General features: G+C 35.1%; 1 protein-coding gene across 3 annotated transcripts in view; it reads left to right on the forward strand.

Annotated features, from left to right (window-relative positions):
- The window catches only part of WWP1 (WW domain containing E3 ubiquitin protein ligase 1), a 36,351-nt gene that overhangs the window by 5,042 nt on the left and 9,028 nt on the right, over positions 1-22,281 (forward strand). Inside the window, exons 3-16 of one of the 3 annotated variants that reach the window (XM_026843051.1) lie at positions 1,262-1,386; positions 4,147-4,284; positions 4,383-4,449; positions 6,502-6,683; positions 9,696-10,041; positions 12,167-12,262; positions 12,858-13,032; positions 16,227-16,281; positions 16,376-16,460; positions 16,560-16,688; positions 17,682-17,754; positions 17,841-17,912; positions 18,970-19,058; positions 21,746-21,905. In XM_026843051.1, the coding sequence (XP_026698852.1) occupies positions 1,262-1,386; positions 4,147-4,284; positions 4,383-4,449; positions 6,502-6,683; positions 9,696-10,041; positions 12,167-12,262; positions 12,858-13,032; positions 16,227-16,281; positions 16,376-16,460; positions 16,560-16,688; positions 17,682-17,754; positions 17,841-17,912; positions 18,970-19,058; positions 21,746-21,905 (1,792 nt within the window). The remainder of the gene's footprint in view (positions 1-1,261; positions 1,387-4,146; positions 4,285-4,382; positions 4,450-6,501; positions 6,684-9,695; positions 10,042-12,166; positions 12,263-12,857; positions 13,033-16,226; positions 16,282-16,375; positions 16,461-16,559; positions 16,689-17,681; positions 17,755-17,840; positions 17,913-18,969; positions 19,059-21,745; positions 21,906-22,281) is intronic. The other 2 variants (XM_026843052.1, XM_026843053.1) reach the window with 2 other exon arrangements.

The following is a 22,281-nucleotide window of genomic DNA, read 5'->3' on the forward strand; positions in this document are numbered from 1 at the left end:
TATATATATATATATATATATATATATATATATAATATATATAAAGTATTCTGGCCCCCTCTTTCTTTGGCTTATTGGAACAATATAGTTGCTTCAGTTGCCCGATCTATTTGAGAATAAGTGAACTCTCTGGCTTACCAAATTCCCCTCACTTTTATGGGTCTGCATGAGCACTAGCAATATATTCTCTGTGTGTAGGTGTTTTTTTTTTTCTTTTCTTTGTTGAGCTGTTCTTTTAGTAAGACTTCCATTAGAAGGCAGCCTGTTCAAAATGCAAAAATATATTTGCTCATGGGTTTCAGCAAAAGTGATCCACATTGTCCAACACATTCAAGAGACTATAAAGCTAGCCCTGTTTTTGGGAGTGTGGGTGTTGTTTTTAGTGTTGTTTTTATCAATGCTGATAGAATTTTCTGTATCCAGTACTGATGGATATGTGACCTTTGACTTTTTGCAGTACAGTGATTCTACTCCACTTTTCACAGCCAGGAGCACTCTTTCAGTACTATACCCGGTAGTACAAAACTTAATTCTCCAGGACCTAGCATAGCTTCCTGTTTTTGTTCTTGACCAGGGGGGAGATCACTGTAGTTGGGTCCTTTACCTTTCTGCTTCCCTCCAGTTTTACTTTAGCTTCATCATTTGATTTTTCCCCTCTGATTTCTGTGATATGCATTATGGTTTTATATATATTTGTGGATTCACAAATGATGTTTTATCAACACTTTCATGGCAAGCTGACGCCTATTAAGTGGGTTCTTCCTGCTTGCAAGTAGCTGATTGGTTGCTTTTTTCTTTTTAAAAAAGATTTAGTATTTTTCTCTCTAGTGACTGACAAATATACTTACCACCTTTTTCTCCACATTTAATGATGTGAGTTTTTAGTTAGAATTCTGGAATAGTGAGGAATACATCTTTCATAAATAAAGAATTCTGGAATAGTGAGAAATATGTCTTTCATAAATAAAGATGTGTTTTATATAACTGAGATTTGATCTTAATGTAGGTTCTTCTGATACTCCTCAAATTCCTTATGCTATCATAGTAATGCACTTCAAGTTTGATCTTAGCTATAAATTTCATGATGTTTGCAGTTATTAGTTAAAAATTTCCCCTTGCAGTACAAAAACTTCTTTCAGTTAATTAGTATCAAGAAATACAATAAATATGAGAAAATGAATTAAGTTCAAATACTCCTAATATCAAGAACGAGTACTTTAAAATCTGTATATATTTTTAAAAAAATGTATTTTATATGCAGGAATGTGACTCCACAGACTACGCTGGAATTTAGAGTGTGGAGCCATCACACTTTAAAAGCAGATGCTTTATTAGGAAGAGCCACTGTAGACTTGAGACAAGCTTTGGAAATACACAATAGAAAATGTAAGTTATCATGAAGGATATTTTGAGTAAAGTAAATTATTATTACTAATCTATATATCAAAACTGGCAACCAGACTACTAACTATATGTGTAATTACAACTGATGTTCAGTTGATGTCTTTACTTGTCTCTTTTAGAGATGTCTGTGCTATCAAGAGCAATTTAAAAGTAACAATGGGATATAATAATTTTAAAACAAACATTAGAGTATGAGACTACAAATTAAGTAAAAGCAGAAGTGATTAAATACAGTGTTTTGTGGCAAACAATTAATTTGCTATAAGATCTGTTTTAGACTTGGTAAAAAAAAAAAAAAGTCTAAACTTTCAGAAAAGCCATCTATATGATTTTTCATTTTTTCCTTCTCTGGAATCACTGATAGAAAGGTGGATATTTTTCCCTCATAATTTCACTGCCCAGAGAGCAGTAGGAACCACTGATTAGTAAAACAATTGAGAACTTCCTTTAAGTACATTAGAGATTGTTGTGTTCTATGTAACTTCTAACTTTGTCTTTAATAAAATTAAACCAGGTCTTCTTTATCTAATTTGCTTTATAAATTTTTTTTCATTGATACAAGAAGATGGTGAATCCACACTTTAAATTCCACTCCAGAGTGGCAGTAGAATTCCAGCTAAACCATTCTCTACCTTTCTCACACGTTAAATAAACAAGCCTGATATCTCAGTTTAGGGAGATGGGGAGAAAGGAGAGCTGAAAAAGCTTAATTTTTGTGATTCTTGCAGAAAATTGAAACAGAATCCAAAATCAAGTGGGATTTCTTCAGTAGTATTACAAAGATTCTGCCCAAAGTTCCATAATCAAGCAGAAAAGTTGCTTCTTTTGTAATAAAAAACCCAACAAACAAACCAAACGACAAACTGTATCAGAAGAAACTGGGTTGTAATAATGATAGTTAAAATATTAACTATTTTTTTTGCTATCTCGAACGAAATAGTTAATATTTTATTCCTGTAGATCCAGGGGATGTAGGATCCAACAGCTTGGCAAATACTTTCAGGGAATGGTTGACTGAGTTAGCTGTACATTGTACCAGAAGTAATTTATGTGCAGTGTTTCTGATTTGAGCAAGCAGTTTAACACACACTGGATTATCCAATAATTCAGTGGTAGAATAATCTGATGGATATCCTTCAGTCATTCAGTTATTGATGCCTAACCTAAAATGCAGCACTTGAAAGTCTCTTTACTGAAGAAAATGTAAAGGGGAAGTCTTCTAAATACAGAAACTTTAGAATTAGTGGCATTATTTTCTCCTACTGAACACCACCAGTATTGAAGTGTTGCCTACACCCCTCTCAGCTTTCTTGCCAGCTCAGCTGGACTAGTCAACTGTTGGTCTGGTTTGGGGAGATAACCTGTTAAAACATCAGAGGCTAAACCAATCATCCTTTGCAGAAATGATTTATAAATCTGTTAATTTAACAACTCAGTGGTAGGCTAGTTTCTTCTTTCAGGTAGTACCATTTTCAAAAATGAAGATTGCTAACGCAATCATTCTGTAGATTTGGGAGCTTTGTGCTTGCTCCAGCGATTTACCTTGAAGTCCATTGTAATATAGCAGTGGGTGTGTGCTAGTAACTGCTGCCCAACTACACTGTCAAACCTGCACTTTAAAGTAACAGCTTAGAGGTATTTGGCAATAGTTTATGGTAGCCTTCCCTGTTTTCATGTTTATGTTAGATGTTAAGGAGGAAAAAAATAAGGAACTGCTAGTTTAATGCATAGAAGTGCACAGTGAGCTTTAACTGTAGCTTGACATACAGGAAATAGGGTGGTATATCTTGAAAAATTAATCTTTTAATCTGAAACTGCAAATACTAAAAGGCCTTAAGCATTTTAACCTGATTAATGTGAACTCGCAGCTGACTGTTTGGATTTATGTCATGTAGCTTTAACTGCTGTGCTAGTAATAGTTGATTTAGAGTTACACAGCCTTCACAGTATGTTTTACCTATGGATTATGTATGTCTCTACAGATGTGTGCATTGCTTCTCAGTCATATTGAGTTCTTTACTGCACCATGTGCATATTTTTTTGTGTATCTCAATTATCTCAAAGTTTCTTTTGGTCAAAATAGTTTCTGATTGAATTTTTGATTACTTGACATATCCTCTCTGTTACTGTTTAATCCATGGAGTTGCAATCTATGAAAATGATAGTAAGGGTTTACTAAAAATAATGTTAAAAAATTAGGAAGGACTCTATGCAGTCTTTGCATTTACTTCTTCCTCAAAGTGATGTTCTTTTCAGTGGTCTTTTAGAAGTAGTTTTGGAAGGTGGTGTGAGAAATGAACATAAGCTCTGGTGTAGAATGAGGTTCCCCATGACTTGTAATATTTGGATGTGTGGTTCAGAAGTTGTTTGATTTTAAGCTTTCTTGTATTATGTAAGTAGTGCATAATTTCAAAAGGGCTTAGTGGAAACGGCAAACATGGGAAATGATTAACTACAGAGTACTGAAACTATATGGATCCTATGGCATACCTATAGAATGGCCATTTTAGTTTTACAATAATCTGTGGGTTTAGCCACAGCAGATGTAAATTTACCCAGCTCCTTAGTAACATCTATGTCGATTTGAGTCATCTGAATATCTCTCATGTTCAGTTTTGTACAACTAAATACACATATCTCATATTTTGTGTTGAAAGTCTCTTTTAATGTTGTTTAGAATTTAATTTTTCCTTTATCCCTTCTCTCCTTCTCTTCCCTTACCCACTCCAACTCCATTTTTAGTGGAGAAGGTGAAAGAACAGTTAAAACTCTCTTTGGAAAACAAGAGTGGCATGGTGCAAACAGGTGAACTGACAGTTGTGCTAGACGGTTTGGTTGTTGAACAGGAATCTCTCACAAATCTCAGTTCATCAGCAACCAGTAAGTTAAAATAATGAAATCAGATGGTAATATTTTTGATTAAGATTTCAAATAGTTATAATAGACTCTCTCTGTTGAATTTGTTTCTTACTGTTCAGTAGAAGTTCAGCAAAATGGCGAGGCTGTGCATGAAAGCAGAGATGCTTCAGCAAGAAGTACATCCAGGTTGGAATTTATTTTTGTGTTTTCCCTGTACAATGTACATTAACAGATTTATCAGCTGAAATGTTTGGACTGTTTGTGTTTTGTTTTGATTTCTTTAAAAATTTTTTTAAGGCAATGGATTTTAACTGTCAAGCCCTGAGTTATGTTACCACAGGTTTTAGAAGCATGACTTGTATGTTAATTGAGCTTGAGAAGAATTAAATTTACAGCTCTGTTCTTTCTCTGCTGGTGGGGTCTGCTCTCCACTACTTTATCATTGCCTCTTGGATATGTAGCCATCTGAACAAAAATTCAGCTGACTGGAATTCTACTAAATGCTGCAGCAGAGATTAGGCGAGCTGTGGTTCAGTGTGGTTTTGTGTACTTATTCCATTCATTTTTTTCTGCTTAAGAACCATTTCTATTCATGTCTATCAACTTGTTGCCATGTACCATCTGAGCGGAAGGAAGAAGAAAAAAAAAAAAGCCTAAAGTGCTTTCTCCTCACCCAGTTCCTTTTTAAGGTTGTGATCAGGAGTTTGAGACTTGTATTGAGTTTAGGAAGCAGTATTCAGAACACTGTGTCAAAGAGTTTGCCTGCTTCAACCTGAAGTGTCAAGAACAAGGCCTTGGCTTCTCTATTCCAGCTCAAGGACTATCTGGAGAGAAGTAAGAGTAGATTGTTTGGCCCCTCACCACTAGTGAGTCAAATAAATAACTTTCAGATCAATTTAATGTTACTGGCCTGCTCAGTTACCTTGCAGTGAAGTGACACTGGAGTGAGAAAACGTATAGTTGCTCAACTTGATTCTTTTTTTGAATATGCAGAGATTTGTCTCTGCTCCCTGCCCCGCCTCCTCCCCGCCCCCCAATGCCCAGTATGAGGGAATCAGAATAAAAAGTTGCCTCTTAGTTTTTGTTAGAAAGGGTTGGGACTGTTAAAAGTGATTTGAAACACTTCTGCATAGCATTTTGAAACAGTAGTAACAATCACTTGTTTTCATTCAGCTATTGTTGCTGGAGGTGTGACTTTTACTGGGATCCTGCTCTTAATGATGATATTTTGATTACAGCAGTTTTCCATAGAACTATCCAGCAGTTTTGTTTAACAGTTTTAAAATTAAGACATGAAGAAAAGTTTTAAGGTAGCTTCTGTGCATGTATTTAGGAAGAAAATTGGGTTTGTAGACTAGAGTTGAAAAGGGATACTTTAATTCTCTGTTCATACTACTCCTTTGGAGTTAGGTAAGGTTACATGGAAACGTTGCTTCTTCCTTTCTTACTCTGCAAAGTGGGACTCCTAACACTTCTCAACTTTTTTGTCATCTGTTTAATTGTCTTTAATTTTTAGCCTCTACTCCTTGAGAAGATGGGGAGTTGGCATTGAATGTAATTTTCACAGTATGTGTCTCTGGTGGGTGGCTTTAGGCATTTTGGGATAGATTTCAGTTAAAACAGTGTGATTGAACAAGACTTTCCATTCACAAGACCTTACACTACATTTATTTCCATGTGGCCTTACAGAGATAGAGCTGCCTCTGTGTATCTGTCCTTACAATGTTGTGTCCTGCCTATGCATAGAGAAGCTCATCTTATTTTCCTTTCACTGAGGGAGAGTTTTGTTACTTTCTTGTGATATGACTAGAATAATTTTTGGAGATAGGACAAAGAAACCCAATTGTTCCACTTGCTTAATGGGAGAAAAAGTTTTCCTGCTCACAGCAGTACTTTGGAAGGTTCCCTAAGGCAGTTTTGGAAGATGTGGCAGGTGCATCAGTCTGCCCAGCTTGGTTCTAATATGTCATTAGAAGTAAAAGATAAAGTGGAAATGGAAAATCCTATCTTAAGTATCTGAAATCCTCAAAATCAAAACTTGCCTTTGTTCCTTAATTGTTTTGGTCTTGCATTTGACTGTTATCTAGGCTGCAAACATTGTGTCATAAGCCGTTGTGAATTTACTTCCATTTCTTTATTTGTTTCTTTAGTGTGATTTAGTGTAGGATTTAGTTTAGTTGCATAACTGTTTAACATGTTGTTTGTAGTAACTTAAAATGATCTTTTATTTTTACCAAGATCTGCTTGTGACATTTCTAATGGGATAGACAATCAAGTACCTTCCAACTCTGTAGTACAGAATACATTCTGTATAGAAGCTGTTAATGGAGACAGCACGCCATCTCCTACTCACATTGCAGCCAGACCCAAAAATACACCAGTACCAAAACCACTTGCAGCTCAGCCTGTCAACAGCACTGGTAAGAATGGGAGAGTTATGAGAACATGTTGCATAAGGCTTTTTTATCTGGTTGAAATGTATCTGAGGTTGAACCACTTCTTCTGTATATTTTTTTGTTAGATTTCAGACATTGAGAGGATGTTTCGGGCTTGATTTATTATTTTTCATGTCCACTTCTGTGAGTTTTTCTGAAGTAGATCCATTCGTAACTTGCATTATGTTCCTGTCAGCTCTCTTCTCTGAGGAAGAAAGATGTAAAGGATCCAAAACTTCCATTTCTCTGTCCCAAATGACTAAACCATATTACTGATTGTCTGGAGGAAAAATCAGATTTCTTTCACAATTAATTTGAGTAATTACAGTTAAGTTTCTTCTGCCATTAGATAAATGTGATTTTCAGTGCTGTCAGGGAGCTGCTGTGCTCTGAGTTGAGATGGCTTCTGTTTTTTTCAAAAGGCATTGGCAAACACTAAATTTAATTGTCCTCTTAAACACAAACGTTTTGGTTATTACTAAGAATAACATTCGTGAAAAGAAAGTCTTTTATTTGTTCCCCTGGCAAAACTTTGCATCTAATAATGACTATGCTTTCTAAGCACTTTCTGCCTTTTCTCAGGAGTTTGAGAGAGATTGCAGTGATAGCAGAGGAAAAACATATCCTTAAATAGAAATAAGCAAGCTGTTAATATGTGGTAGAACAGAGACTGTCAAACTTTCTGTGAGAGAGTGAGAAATGTGGGTATGGTGGAAAGATAGCAGAAACAATTATGAACTTTAGAAGGTAGTAATTAAATTAGGCTTTCTCTGAAGCTTTTCTCTATTCAGAGAACTTGTATTTGATTTCCTTCTCTTTTCAGCTGAAGGCCAAAGGGCGTATACATTATTTAGTCATTGCTCCCTTTTTCTTCAGCAGTGGAGAGATCCATTTGAAATCTTTATTAGGATAGGGTAATTGCAAAAATAATTGATTTGTTCAAATAGTAACATTGATGAAATCATCACTGAGCTTGCACTGAGGCAGTGATATAACGGTTTTCAACTACTGTACCAGTTGGTGGAGACTTTTAAGGCAAGGTGTAAAACATGTCTCCAGCATTTATTGATGACAGAATTTGTTTTTTCCCCTACTGTTGTGTTTAGCAGGATTGTAATTTCATGTGATGTTGCCAGAATTGTTCTTTTAGATCTAATTGATTAGGTAATCAGCTGATGTAATGTTTTATAGATCTGTTTTGGAGATCAGCTTACTAAAAGAGCTGATGATTTGTCAAGTTATTTTGCTTCTAACTTTGTCATGTAATCCCATTCATTCTTTCACGTGGATGAATTGAATGTTGAGGGTTTTTTTAAATGAAAGCTGAAATTTCATTTAGCTTTTTTTCTATTTAAGTAAAATTCTTGCTAGTTAAAGCAGAAGTTTGAAGAAACTTGGTCAGATTGTGTGTAGTTATGATTTTTTTAAAATGTTATGCTTTATATTTGCTTGAAATAACACAAAGTCTTGACACATCTTAATGTAGTTAACCTTTTATGTCAGCTGGAAGTAGTGATGTATTACCCTGGAAGAGTTGTGTTCAGAAAGCAATGCCTTTACAGATCTTACAAATCTGCTGCTGCCTGTAAGATCATGCCTATCATTATGCATATCAAGCAAATACTTATGGCCCAGTGATAATTCCTTAAAGCAACTGACTTGCTAATTTAAATACGTTGCTGATGACAGCTTTATTGTTCGTAATTCTTTGACCTGCTTTTCTGACCATCTGGAAAAGCAAGAAGTTGCTGACATTATATACATATTGCAAGTAAGAAGTAGAACTAGCTATTTTTTTTATTTGTAAGAGTGTTATACAGAATTAAAGTAAATTAACTCTTTAAAATGATGGAACAGCATTTTATAGGCATTAGAGTTAAATTTTGCAAATCTGTATCAGTAAGGCTGTGAGTATGCAGCAGTTATATTGGCCTCAGTCCTTAGAATTGTAAGCTGATAGCATGCTGTTAGAAAATTACTTGAAGTCTACATTGCATATTATATTTAGTCTTGTATAGAAAGCGTTCCAACTCTAGAAGAGGTACAAACTGATGTTTAAATAAAATTGTTACTGTCTGGTGTCTATTAGTGGTTCAGAAAATGAAAGCTGTGAATGGTGTTGCACTGCTTTTAATAGGGCCTTGACTTTTAATGGGGATCCTACTGACTGCTGTACCTGATTTCGCTTGTCTAGGACAAGATCATGTGCTGAAATACTGTTCTATTAAGCACTGCAGGTGAATTGGTATTGATACATTGTTGGCCAAGTGGGCTTGGGAGCAATAAAACCTTCTTAGCATTTCCTGCTAAATCCATGCCTGCTTTAAACATTTTGAGATTTATGTTTGCCCAAGTTGGATGACATTTGTATTGTTCTTTAAAACACAGAAATTTATTTACTTTGTGATTCTATAATAATTTTCTTCAGTCATTGAACTACATAAGTTATGTATCCAAATGCTGTTTTTCATATTTTATTCCAGATTTCCCAAGTCATGCACAGGTGTTTTTTGCTGAATTGCAGCGTTCTTTACCTAAAAGGAAAAAAAATTAGCTGTAAGAACTGCCTCGTAGTTTTCCATATTCATGGAGTTACTTATGTCTTCATATTTTTCTTTCATGTCATACTACGCAAGATTATTTTTTTAAGTTGATACATGTTCAAAGTTCCAAAGAAAATAAAGCAGTACTGTTTCCTGGGAAGTAGATGGGTACCTTTTGCTAATCTAAAGAGAAGGGTGTATCATTGATTTGACCAATGTATGCAGAAACTAAGAAATTACCTTAGCAGGGAAATACAGAGAATGTCTTGCAGACTGTAAATTTTAATCCCAGCTTTAACTGAGAGAGGTGCGCTGTGACATTTTGTCATCTTGGACAGAAGTGCTGCTTAAGGCATATATTCCGTCTGTGTCATTTACTACACAGGCTGATAATTTGAAAAGTAAATCTTAATAGATTCTGATACACAAATGTTTCTTATTTCCCATTTCTCAGTTAATGGTGAGTCATCCACCTCTGTACCGGAAGCTGGTGATTCTTCTGTCTCTGAGGCTCCGATAGGTTCAGTTGAAGCTCCCGTGTCTTCAGATTGCACTAACGCTACAGCAGAACCTCAGTCAACAACAGAAGCAACCAGTTCTGAAAGCCACACTTCTGCATTACCCGTTGTGTCTGCTGGACTAGAACCTACAGCTGCAACAGACTGTGCTCAACCTAATGCTAGAAACAGTATAGCAGCGGATGCAGCAAAACCAAGGGAATCCTCCTCCACCTCAAGTGCATCTGCCGAACCTGTAAGACAGCAGCCTGGTAATGCCAGTACAGAACCTTTGCCACCAGGGTATGTGGGCTTGATTTTAATACTATAATTATGTTTCATCTGACCATGCATATAAAGAAACAGAAATTTAATTCTATACTGGATTGCCAGGTGCAGGTCAGTTGGCTGAGACACGGTTATTCGATCTAAAATGGAGTTTGTACTGCTGCTATAACTGGCTAGTAACTCTTTTCTGTCCCAGAAAGTGACAACAATAATTGAATTGCCGAGACGCTATTGTGGTCTAAATAGACAAACTCTTGGGTGGTATGGATGTGAAAAATTTTCATGTGACATATTCAAACTTATTTGGATCATAATTTGTTACTCCTTTGGTTCTTAAACTATGAGAATATAGCAGGGACCAAAATACAGAGAAGTGAAAATTAATAGTCTAGATATACTTGTAGGTGCTTGCTGTGTAACAATGAAATCAATAATGTTATAGATAAAAATACAGATTTTAAGTGTAGGTATGTGCTCAGAATAGCTAAAAACTTTTCATTCTGCTAGACTGTTAGAAACTACTTCTGTGGTCCTAAACCTTAAATGCAGAATTAAAGATGTGCTTAGACATTAAATAAAAATACAGTATATGCTCAAATATATAGATATTGATCTTAAAATTTTTTTATTGATGCTTTCAAGTTTGGCTGAAAAGATGTCTTCAGTAACTAGTTGGAAATACTGACATTTCCATAGTATTCTAAATATTAACTATTTTAGCATTTTCTGAACACAGAAATTGTTTTTTAACCCCAGGTGTATATACCTTGTGTCATTGTAGCTGTTCTTTCAGAGAGCCTGTCTTGTACCAGCTCCCTCTGAAGGAGGTTCAGTAAGTTGTTAGTGACACTTCACTTGAGTTTCTGTGGTTGGATAAACATGAAAACAAGCATCTAAAAAGACAGAAATATTGTGTATATATTGTTGGGGAAGAATTACTAAGTTTTTAATTTTCATATGCTTTCTACAATGAAAGCTCTTTATAGGTGGGAATTCCTGTGGTCATCCCCCCTCCACACACTTTTTTTAAAAAAAAAAACCAATTAATTGCATGCTTTCCCATTGAAGACAGGGTCATGAGTTGCAGGCATAGTGCACACTGTGATCAAATGCATTTCTTCATCATTCCTCTCCGATCAGATTTCTGTGGGTTTTTTTGTGTTGTCGTTCCCTGCCCTCTCCCACACCCCAGTATAGTTGAGTCTCCATTATGTTTAGCCCTAGTAACACTGTAAAATGCTGCTGCTCCTCTCTTTATTGTTTTGTAATCTTAACATTTAACCTCTTGAACTGCAGAAAACATTTGTAGGATTTTTATAGGATACTCTATAATAGTGAGGAAATGCACATCAAATCCTATGAGTAGCAGGCAGGGTGTTCTGCCTACGTTTTTAAGAGCTAATTAATTATGTATGTAAGAAAAGCAAACATATATCTAATGCTAGCAAGAACTTTAGCTTTTTGTCTAACATTTATCCAGTCCATTTATACTGCTTTTATTGCATTATGGCAGTTCTCAGCAGCATGAAGCTTCAATTGTTTATAATATTTGGTCCTCTCTCCATCTTCAGTGTGAGTTTGCTTTGCAACTAAAACTGAAGAAATAGTTCCCAGGGATATCAGATAGAGAATTTACTAGGATAGGACACAGAAACACAGGAAAACCATTTGTTAGTATACATTTCAGGTTCACTGTGAAAGATCCTGTTGTTTGTTGCGTATAGGAAACAGTGCTTCAAAATGTAAACTCGTTCTTTGTTTGAGAGGGGCATGTACTTGGAAGTGCAAAGAATGTGTCTCTTAGCACTTTTTGAATGAGGTTATTTTAGCATCCAAGCCTTGAGTAGGTAATTAATTGACTTTGTTTTCACATATCTTAGACAGAATTTGAAAATGTTTTTGAATATTGATATATGCACATTTTATGTACCAGGTCTCTTAAAGAAGTGTTCATGGTGGTTTCAGTTCAAGTAGGAAGTAAGTGATAACATACTCTAGTGTGAGTTTTCTTTGGTGTGTTAGAATGAGTTTTGGATCATAGTATCTTTATTCAATACTAAGGTACTTCTTTGGCTTAGTGGGAAATAAGTGCTGAGGAAGCATTTTCACCTTGACTTATGAAAGTCTTTTTGTTTTCAAGATGGGAGCAAAGAAAGGATCCTCATGGTAGAACCTATTATGTTGATCACAACACACGAACTACAACATGGGAAAGACCACAGCCCTTACCTCCTGGGTAAGGTAGACTTTTTTGCTTTAAGTATGATAAAGGTACTATTTTTTTGTTTCTTTGGTTTTTATAAGCAGGTTATAGAAACTGTATTTATACATCATATATTAAGAAATTCTAGCTTTTGATTAATTTAGAATTATATTGATTGTAGCTATTGTTATAGAAATGTTGGTACTGTATATGTCACTTGTTCAAATACAGCTACTAAATTATTTTGTTGTTCCTTTAAAACTTATGCATTAAGTAATGCACATTTGATCACCTTTATTTAGGTGGCACCACTAGGTGTAGTGCACTGGAAATATGAGGTTTCGAACCAGGCAAAGTGTTTTTGGTGAAACCTGCTAACATTGCTTATGGTCACAGGAATTTACAAAGTTAAAAATGAGGTGACAGAGAGCTGAGCATCCTATTGAAGTCTGTGTTTGCTCAATGTGGTTGTTCTACCAATAAAGTTGGGGTGTACTTTAGAAATTAAAATCATGCCTGTGACTCCGGTACTTCATTCAAGTACTGTCTCTGAATTTAGCATAAAGAGAAAATCAGTTATATAATATTACTGGAAAATTTAGCTGTTAACATTTGTGTTTCTTGAAAGCTGGGAAAGAAGAGTTGATGATCGTGGGAGAGTTTACTATGTGGACCACAACACCAGAACAACAACATGGCAGCGACCAACAATGGAATCAGTGAGGAACTTTGAGCAATGGCAGTCTCAACGGAATCAACTGCAGGGAGCTATGCAGCAATTTAACCAACGATACCTCTATTCGGTAACTTTTACATAAAATTTAGAATGAGCAGAGGTATAGGTATAATTTTTGTTCTTTAACTTTTTCTAAAATGATTTTATAACTATTCAACCATATGTGTTATGAGATGTTTGGCATCAGTAACTCAGATTCTGTTTCTTTTGAAAAATTTTAACAAAAATCATCCTTAAAGGCAAAAATCTATTCCCTAACTTGAGCTTTGTGTACTGCATGATACTTAAGACTTTTAATGACAGTAGTGAGAGGTAAAACTAAAGCAGTCCCTTAACTGAAAAGGAACATAAAAGCTGAGTTATGGGCATTTTGAACATGAAATAGCTTTCAAAATAGTTTTAGTGATTAGGAGTCATTCATTAGTACAGGTGGCAATTCTTATACTTTGAACTCATTTTGACCCTTATGCACTTGGTTTAGCACTGGAATTTCCTGCGTGATTTTTCATTTCTCTCAGATAGTTGCTCACTTACTTCTGCCTGAAGAAAATATCATGAGTATCTTCAAAGAAGGTATTGAGACACATTTTTCCATCTGTGACTGGATAAATAGGATAGTTTCTTTTTCATAAGAATGATGGTGCCTGCATGTCAGCATCGCTCTAAAGAGTCCATTTTAAGATTTGTACTTACTGTCTTAAAAAAAATCCAGTATCAGAGACTTTAAGTGATATGTAGCAGATGTTTTAAAAGAAGAAATCATTGAAGTACAAGTCTGAAACAGTTTTATTGGACCTAACTTGGCTCTGAATTTGATGGACTTTATTCATCTACCCTTCTGAAGTAAAGGAGGCTGCAGTATTCTTACATTTAACAGTTCTCAGCCTCTTGTTATCTAATTAGATTATATCTCATCACTAGCAGTAGCAGAAACATGCATCACCACTGGTTTCTTAACTCCTGAAGCTGTTTATGAATGTCCTCTGGAGGTCATCTGGTCCACCTGTCCCTGCCACCTAGAGCCAGTTGCCCAGGACTGTGTCCAGGCAAATTTTAAGTATCTCCAAGGAGGGAGGAGACTCCACAACCTCTCTGTGGGTACCCTGTGCCAGTGCTCCAGTCACCCTCATAGTGGAAAAATGTTTCCCGATGTTCAGAGAGAACCTCCTGTGTTTCTGTGTGTGCCCCTTGCCTCTTCTCCTGTCACTGGACACCACTGAAAAGAGCCTGGCTCCATTCTTTTTGCACCCTCCCTTCAGGTATTTATACACATCGGTAACTTTTAATGCAAATCCAAGAATCACAGCTGAAACATATCAAGCCAGGAACTCTGGGTCTGAGCAACTTTAGGTACTTATGTACTACTTTGATCAGTTGCTTAAACATCTGAGAAAACTCCCTTTTCATGATCCAAAGCTCTGTTTTGTTTTGAGCTAGATTTATTCTCTCATGGAACGTTCTTTTTTTTTTTTTAAATTATATTAATTTCTTCGTTTAATGATAACTTACTGGAAACCACAGACTCATTTCATAAAATGTACCATCTAACCTTAGAATCATTAAATTAGGATTTGTTTGTGTGACAGAATATACTTGAAGGAAAAGATAACTGTTCACATCTTTTTACAATTCTGTTTTCTAAGGAGTGTATCACTTACATACTAAGAACTTGGTTGTTTGTTGGGTTTGGTTGTGGCTTTTTTGGTGGTTTTTTTTTTGTTTTTTTATTTACTTTAGTGCTGCTGTATACTTGTAGGATTGTTAAGGTCAAACTACAGCTAACTTTTCTTCCTCTAGTGACGTACCAGGACTCTGCCTATATAGCAGTTTAAAAATGAGATTGTAATTTATTCTTTGGGAAAAAGTGAATTAATACTTATAATGAGTAGGAGAATTTTTTAATTACCTTGAATGGTCAAAGCTAAACTACATGAAGGAAGAAAAGTATATAGGATATAATTATTTTAGTTGCTTTTATTTTTACCTGGGTTAATATACTGTACTCCTTTAGTATTGAATCTGTCTCACCCCATGCCTAGTGTTTCAGTGTGTCCTGTTAAATATACGTTAGCCAGCAGTCACACACAAATCCTTGGACCCATTAAGACAGGAAATCTCTGAGTCATGCCACCATTCAGTTCTTTAGCAGACAGCATTTTCTGTTGTACGCTCTTCTTTTTATACTCACCCGAGAGAGAAGTCTTTGGTTACAGGGTCATTGTGACTGTATAGTTTCCAAAAGCAGAAAAGGCTCACTGCATTTGCTGCTGAGATAATGGTAATTCTCTGTTCACATCTAGTAGCTGGTGGCTGGAACAAAGAGGGAGCTTGGTTCTTAGTGTAACTATTGCATTTTCTTCCGATCCTTGATTTGTTTCTTTTTCACAAGAAAAATATTACAGCTTTTTTTTTGCCTGAATTTGCAGTTGTAAACTCTTAAGTGGATTTGAGATTTTTGGATTGCAAATGCTCTATAAAGTGGTATTAGTAGGAAGGTGATCCTTAACATACTCCCTGGAAAATGTAGATTGGTTCCCATATATCAAAATTCCATTCTGCACAAAAAAAATAATATTAGTGTCCAAAAAATCAGAGCATGGATGCTGCAGTCTGGGGGATTTCTGCCTTTTACATTTTATTTTTTCCATGCTTTGTATTCTTGAGAACTACGAGGGGACTTCTGCAAGGTTACAGTATATTATGAGCTTAGCATGGTTTTACATAATAATTTAATCTCTTTTTTTTTTAGGGTTTTTTTTGTTTGTTTTTTTAGTTTTAACCTTTTTGTATGTTGGCATAATTTTAACCGTCTGCATATTTTAATGAATTCAGCTGCATTTGCAAAGAGTGACAAAGTCTAAAAATAGCCAAACATCCAGGGAAGACATGTATTGAGGAAGCAAAAAACCCTATGTTGGCAGTAATCACTATGCTTGGAAATGTTTATTATGGTAAAGCATGTTCTTAAGCAAGAACATTGTGCTTATCTGCTTATACGTGCTTCCGCAAAACTTGTATGAACTGTACTTCTTTTAGACCACTGACTGTAGGAAGCAAAAGGGAGGGTTCATTGATTTGGAAAGTGGAGGCGAGTGCGCAAATCATATCTTATTATCATATAATCTATCTTTCTTCACAAAAACAGATTAAGAAGGGCATGATGCTTTTTCAGAATGGGTAGTCTTCGGAACTAGCAGTAATCTTAAAACACATTACGGAAAAAAATACAAATAATATTTGGCCTAACTTGTTTTTAAATAGGCTTCGATGTTGTCAGCAGAAAATGATCCACTTGGGCCTTTACCACCAGGTTGGGGTAAGTTACTTAGCTTTTGATTTCAGGAAGTGATAGTTACAGAAATTTGGAATGCAATTGTTGTATAGTGGGTTTTTTCTTTTTTTTTCCTTAGAAAGGAGAGTGGATTCAAACGATAGGGTGTATTTTGTAAATCATAACACAAAGACAACACAGTGGGAAGACCCTCGAACTCAAGGGTAGGTGTGTATATTGACTATGCAGATAAAAAGATCTTGCTTAATTCTTCTATGTCATGAAATGGGGGGGAAAAATACTGTCTGCAATTTTTTCTGCAGCTTACAAAATGAGGACCCTCTTCCAGAGGGCTGGGAAATCAGGTATACTAGAGAAGGTGTCAGATACTTCGTTGACCACAATACAAGAACCACCACCTTCAATGATCCTCGTACTGGGAAATCTTCTGTGTAAGTGAGAAATTAAATATATTTTTAAAACATTTTAACTTGTTATAGTTTAATAATGTAGTCTTCTCATACTGGAAAAGAATCTATACTTTTAGCTGGAATTGAGTACTGAATTGTGAACAAATTGTTCTCCTGTAAATGTAATGTATTCGTAAGCTTTAATTGTCGGTGTATCTATGACAGATTTTGCTCTAAGGTTCAGTGGTTTTTATACACTTTTCAAATACCAAGATTGTAATTGTTTTATAAATAGAGAGGATAAGTGAGGTAAACTTGAACATTGGACTAATGGTAACTAATAAACTTTTAAAGAAACAGCAGATGATTGTAATGAGTATTGCTTATAGTTATACAGCCCCTAGCAACATTAACGTCTAAACAAAGTAGTTCTAAATACTTTCAAAAAATTTAATGTACAAATCTTTTAAAAAATAGTTTAGTCAGAAGTATTGACCCAACCTATGGTGGCTGTCTTAATGTCTTTTATGTAGGGTAGGGTTTACTTCTGAAGACTTGTTGATGACTTTTCATTCAAAGAGTATTGTAGTAGAAATTCCTTCATAGTTCCACAAGCAGATGAATTTATGAATCCTAATTTAGCAGTCTTTCTCTCAGTGAAGACAACAAATTAGATGTCTGTCCTCTAGCTGGCTTGTAAATTTTACAAGATTGATAGGTATTTGAATTCCTCTAATCTCTGCCTTTCCCTCAATTTTGATAAAATGACTAGCATCTTTAAAAAAAAAAAAAAAAAAAAAAAAAAAAAAAAAAAAAAAAAAAAAAAGAAAAAAAAAAACAACAAACAAACAAAAAAACCAACACAAAACATGGGGGGCATGGAAGGAAGACTGACTGACCAAACCATCAACTGCATTTTTGTTTCTTATGGTAACAATTTTTGTGTAGTTTTGATATCTACATAGTGTTGTTTAGTATTGAAAGTACTGTTTGATGTCTGTATGGTTAATGTTTCTCAAATATATTTCCTTACAGAAATAAAGGGCCACAGATTGCTTATGAGCGTAGCTTTAGGTGGAAACTTGCCCATTTCCGTTACTTATGTCAGGTAATGATTAAGTAACTACTTTTTAAAACTATTTGAATTTACATTTATATGTTCTGCCTTTTAACGCTACTGCCTTATGATTACAGTCCAATGCATTGCCAAGTCATGTGAAAATCAATGTATCCAGACAGACTTTGTTTGAGGATTCCTTCCAGCAAGTAAGACTGCAAAGATTGTTGTGTTTGTTTATCAAGACAAAGCATAAGAACAAAAATGGTTGTAGCCAGTTCAGACTAATGGTCCTTCAGGCACAGTAATTTTCCTCTGGTATTAGCCAAAAGGAGATTCTTAGGGAAGACTGTAAAAACAGAAGTAATGTATATAATACTTGTACCAAATGATCTTTCAGCTCCCAGCTGTTTACAATTGAAATGCTTTTTGAGCTTGATGTGGTTTCTGGGTATTTTGATAATCCTCAAGAGACTTCTCTTCTGTGAGCTTGTCTGTGCTACTCTTGTGAACTTTTTGCATCTACAGTGTTCTGTGGTAGAGTACCATAGCTTAACCACATCGCATACTGTATCAACTTACCCGCATTGGATTTGCTTTTCTGATTCTTCTCTGTGGTTATATACGTTACAAAATGTTTTTTCTACAACTAAAAGTGGCGTCCTCCTTTTGTCCTTCAGAAGTTAAATCTGTGTAATTGAAGCTTACAATTCTTGAGCTCTTGAGTCTGGAGCCAGTGTATGTTCCTTCCTTCTTTTTCTGTGACAATGAAAATTCTTGCTCCTGTCACCACATCAAAACCTCTTGGGAGGGTGTCTATATAAGTAAAAAATATATTATTGATGAAAGTATATTACACTTACTTTGAATTAGAGTAAATTACTGTTTAAAGTGATTTGCCTAAACCCAGAAATCTGTAATACATCAGATGAAATGCCTTTTTGCTTATTTTCCTTCAATGATAATGAATGCCTCAGGAAGAGTATAAGAACAGGGTAACCATAAAGTGATACTTTCCAAATATGCTTTCCCACTTGCTAGCAGTCTGCTGCTCAAGGATTTTAAGTCTGAGCTGGTATTTTTATGTGCAGTTCACTGATTGCATGTTCCATGAGAGGGTCTAATTGTTTGTCAAATCTGTGTAGACATTTGACATACATGGCATTTCTGTATCAATTAAATAAAATCTGAATAAGAACTGACAACAAGAATTGTATTGATAATGCATACTTTATAATTTATTAAAATTTTTGGGTTTTTTTATAGATTATGGCATTAAAACCCTATGATTTGAGGAGAAGGTTATATGTTATATTCAGAGGAGAAGAAGGATTGGATTATGGTGGCTTGGCAAGGTAAAAGAAAATTTGTTTAAAATGGTTTTTATTTTTTTTAACAGCACTCTAACCTTGATTTCTAGTGTTATGCTCTTGGCAAAGAAGCTTATTGCTTTTGTAGTCTGAACCTGGTTACCTTTTTAGTTCCCCTTAATGTATTAAGGAGGTGGAACTAGCAGCACTGGCTATTGTTGTGGGTTATAACCTTCCATTAGTAAAACTATGGCCTCAGATGTTGAATTTTTTGACAAAAATTGAAATTTTTTAATGCCAGTTAGTTGCTCTAGACTGAGTTAGTTCAGAGACTTTCTATCAGAAAGTTCTACTTTCCTGGAATTGGGGTTGTGGTAGAATAAGATGTTTTACTTACTTGGAAAAAAACAAGTCAACACCAGATTGGGGCTAATATAAGGACATAAACAAGAGGAGAGCAGTGCAGGCATGAAGTAACAGCAGATGAACAGACTGTGTAGGCTGTGCAGGAATGTGAAACAGCTAGACTACAAGTGTTTCTAGAATCTTTAGTGGAACTCAGAGGGAAAATCTGGTAACAGGAGAACCATAGAAGTGTGTTCATCTGTTGACCATATAGAAGACATCCAATCATGGGCAGCAACTGACTATTGCTGCCCATGACTTGACTGAAATGCTACTATTAGGATGAAAATTTCAGTACTACTGCAGATTCAGGGAATTAGAAGTAGTCATAGGTGGTAGAATTTTTCTTGTTTGGTTAGGGTTTTTTTAATGTAAAGGTGTTCTGTTTTGGTTTTGTTCTGGTTTTATGTAGTTTATAGTGTTAAAATGAAATTCAGTGAAAATGTGTACTATTTCTAAGTAAGGAAGCTTGCCTCTGAAGTTTGAGCTGCTTTGGATATGTGGGTAGCTATGTTTCTGAATTACAGTACCGGATAGGCTTTTGGGGGGGTGACCTCAGGAGGAATCCAATTTTTGCTTTGCCTGGGTTTCATTTGGTTGGTGTCCCTATCATGGCCCTAGGCATAGGATGGGAACCAGGAATGGTCAAGTAATCTGTTCCAGAGAAACAAAGTATTCCCAAGAAATGATGTTAGAATAATTTAACTGAAGAGTGTAAGTCACATAAATAAATAAATAATAAATAAGTAGCAAAACTCCATAGTTTTAGGAATAAGCCTTGCCCAAGGTTTTGTATGTGAAATTGAGAAGCAGCAAGGATCTCATTGTAACTTGAGCTGAGAATTCTTAAGTGACACTGAGTAAATAAATGTTCATGTACTGACTTGCTAATATAATATTGCATTAACACAAATATAGAAAGCTGATGCACTTGATTTATCACCTGTCTTTTAGCAGGCTAAACTCAAGTGTTCCCTCCAGATTTTTACCTTGTGTTTAGCAGGACCAATCTGACACTGTGTCCTGTGGCTAATTTTAGCTGTTGATGTGAAAAATTCATTGCTTTTGCAAACTTCTTGCTGATGACTGATTTCTTTGATTTCTCCCTTGTTATCTGGCATTGACCTAATTTAAATGCCTATTAAATTTGATGCTTCTATGCATTTAATAGAATTGTCTCAGTATAAAACTTGAATAGAATACTGTACAACAATCTCATGCTTATTAAAAGATAAACTGTCAGGGTTATCGTATCCTGGCTGCCTTTCTCTACGCTTTCTACTTGGCCTTTGGATTGGAAGCGTACTGTAGTGAATCATGATCCATGACTTGAATTTCACAGAACTGTTATGAGAAACATGCCAGCAAACCTCTAATTTCTATTCCCTGATCTTAGGTAAATATAGGGATAGAAAAGATGAGTCTTAAATGTGACAGCTGGAAGGCAGCCAGGATGGAATTCAGCCCCTGCAGTTGTTATAGGATAGACTTTTACCCTTTTTTTTGTGGCTTTTCCGTAAGCCTGGTTGTTCAGTTCCAAGCATTTAGGGCCTGATAGAAAAACTTTTGAGTATATATGAATTGCTTCTGAGGGCTTTGATTATATACAAATACTATAAAGCAACAAATATTCTAAAAATCAGCTATCCTAACATTGAAATAACAGATTCTACTATTATTTGAGGAGTTGGAAACTATGGAAGTGGTGAATAAAATGTATTAGTTAAACCTCAAGAAATCACGTTATCGTGTCCTGTGGGCTTAACTGATGCCTGGTAATTCGTTAAACCACAGTAACTCAGTGTGTGTGTTCTGCTGTCAGATTGGGAAAGCAAATAAGATGTGCTGTGTGTTGTGTGTTTTTTTTTTTTTTTTTTCTTTTGTTTTACCTATGTTGTTTATAATAAGCACAGTCCATGGAATAATCTGTAATTTTTTTGACTAAAGATTTGAATTGTATGCAGTAAAGCAGGCATGAGAAGTACACAGTATTTATCCTGGTTGAGGCAAGGACTCTGTAGGCAAAAATCTTACTAATATGCAGTTAAAACCTGTGCTATGAGATTGTGTTTGAGGTGACAATCTTAACAATCATTTCTAAACTTTGGAAACCATGACTTTCTAACATTATCGTTTCTAATAATGAATTTTTTTATATTTAAGAAGTATATAATGCCATATTTTATTCTGTGATTTTAATACAACACTGTTTATATTATTTTTTAAGTTTGCATATATTTTGACCATTTTGCTAGTTACCTAAGGGGAATGGTGATAAACATCTGTATTTGATGGTTTTTATGTGTATACATGTTTTTTTTCCTTAGAGAATGGTTTTTCTTGCTTTCCCATGAAGTACTGAACCCTATGTACTGCCTATTTGAATATGCTGGCAAGAGCAACTATTGCCTGCAGATAAATCCAGCATCAACAATCAATCCTGACCATCTTTCATATTTCTGTTTCATTGGGCGCTTTATTGCCATGGTAGGTTAGATTTTTAAGGTTTTATTATTTGCTGTAGCTATACATTTATTCCTGAACAGTATTTGTTTTTACAGTTATTAAAGGTTATATTAATCTCCTAGAAATGGAAGATTAAGGCATGTAAGGTTATTGAGCAAAAGAATTCCCTGAGAGTTAAATATCTTACTCATGTTTCCTGGGATAGTGATGAAAGATAATGTGACATTCAATATAATATTTTATTTTTATCAATTGGATGTGTATACTTAATGCAAACTGCTGTTTGATTGAGTGTCTGAATACTGATGCTCTGAAAAATGTGACTAGCATTTTCCAAAAAAGGCTCCTCAGTTAGACTTGTATTTGTCTGTATTGGAAAAAAGATGAGTTAGAAATG

Source organism: Athene cunicularia (genome assembly GCF_003259725.1).
Source record: "Athene cunicularia isolate RWA chromosome 2 unlocalized genomic scaffold, athCun1 chr2_part1, whole genome shotgun sequence".
Lineage (NCBI taxonomy): Eukaryota > Metazoa > Chordata > Aves > Strigiformes > Strigidae > Athene > Athene cunicularia.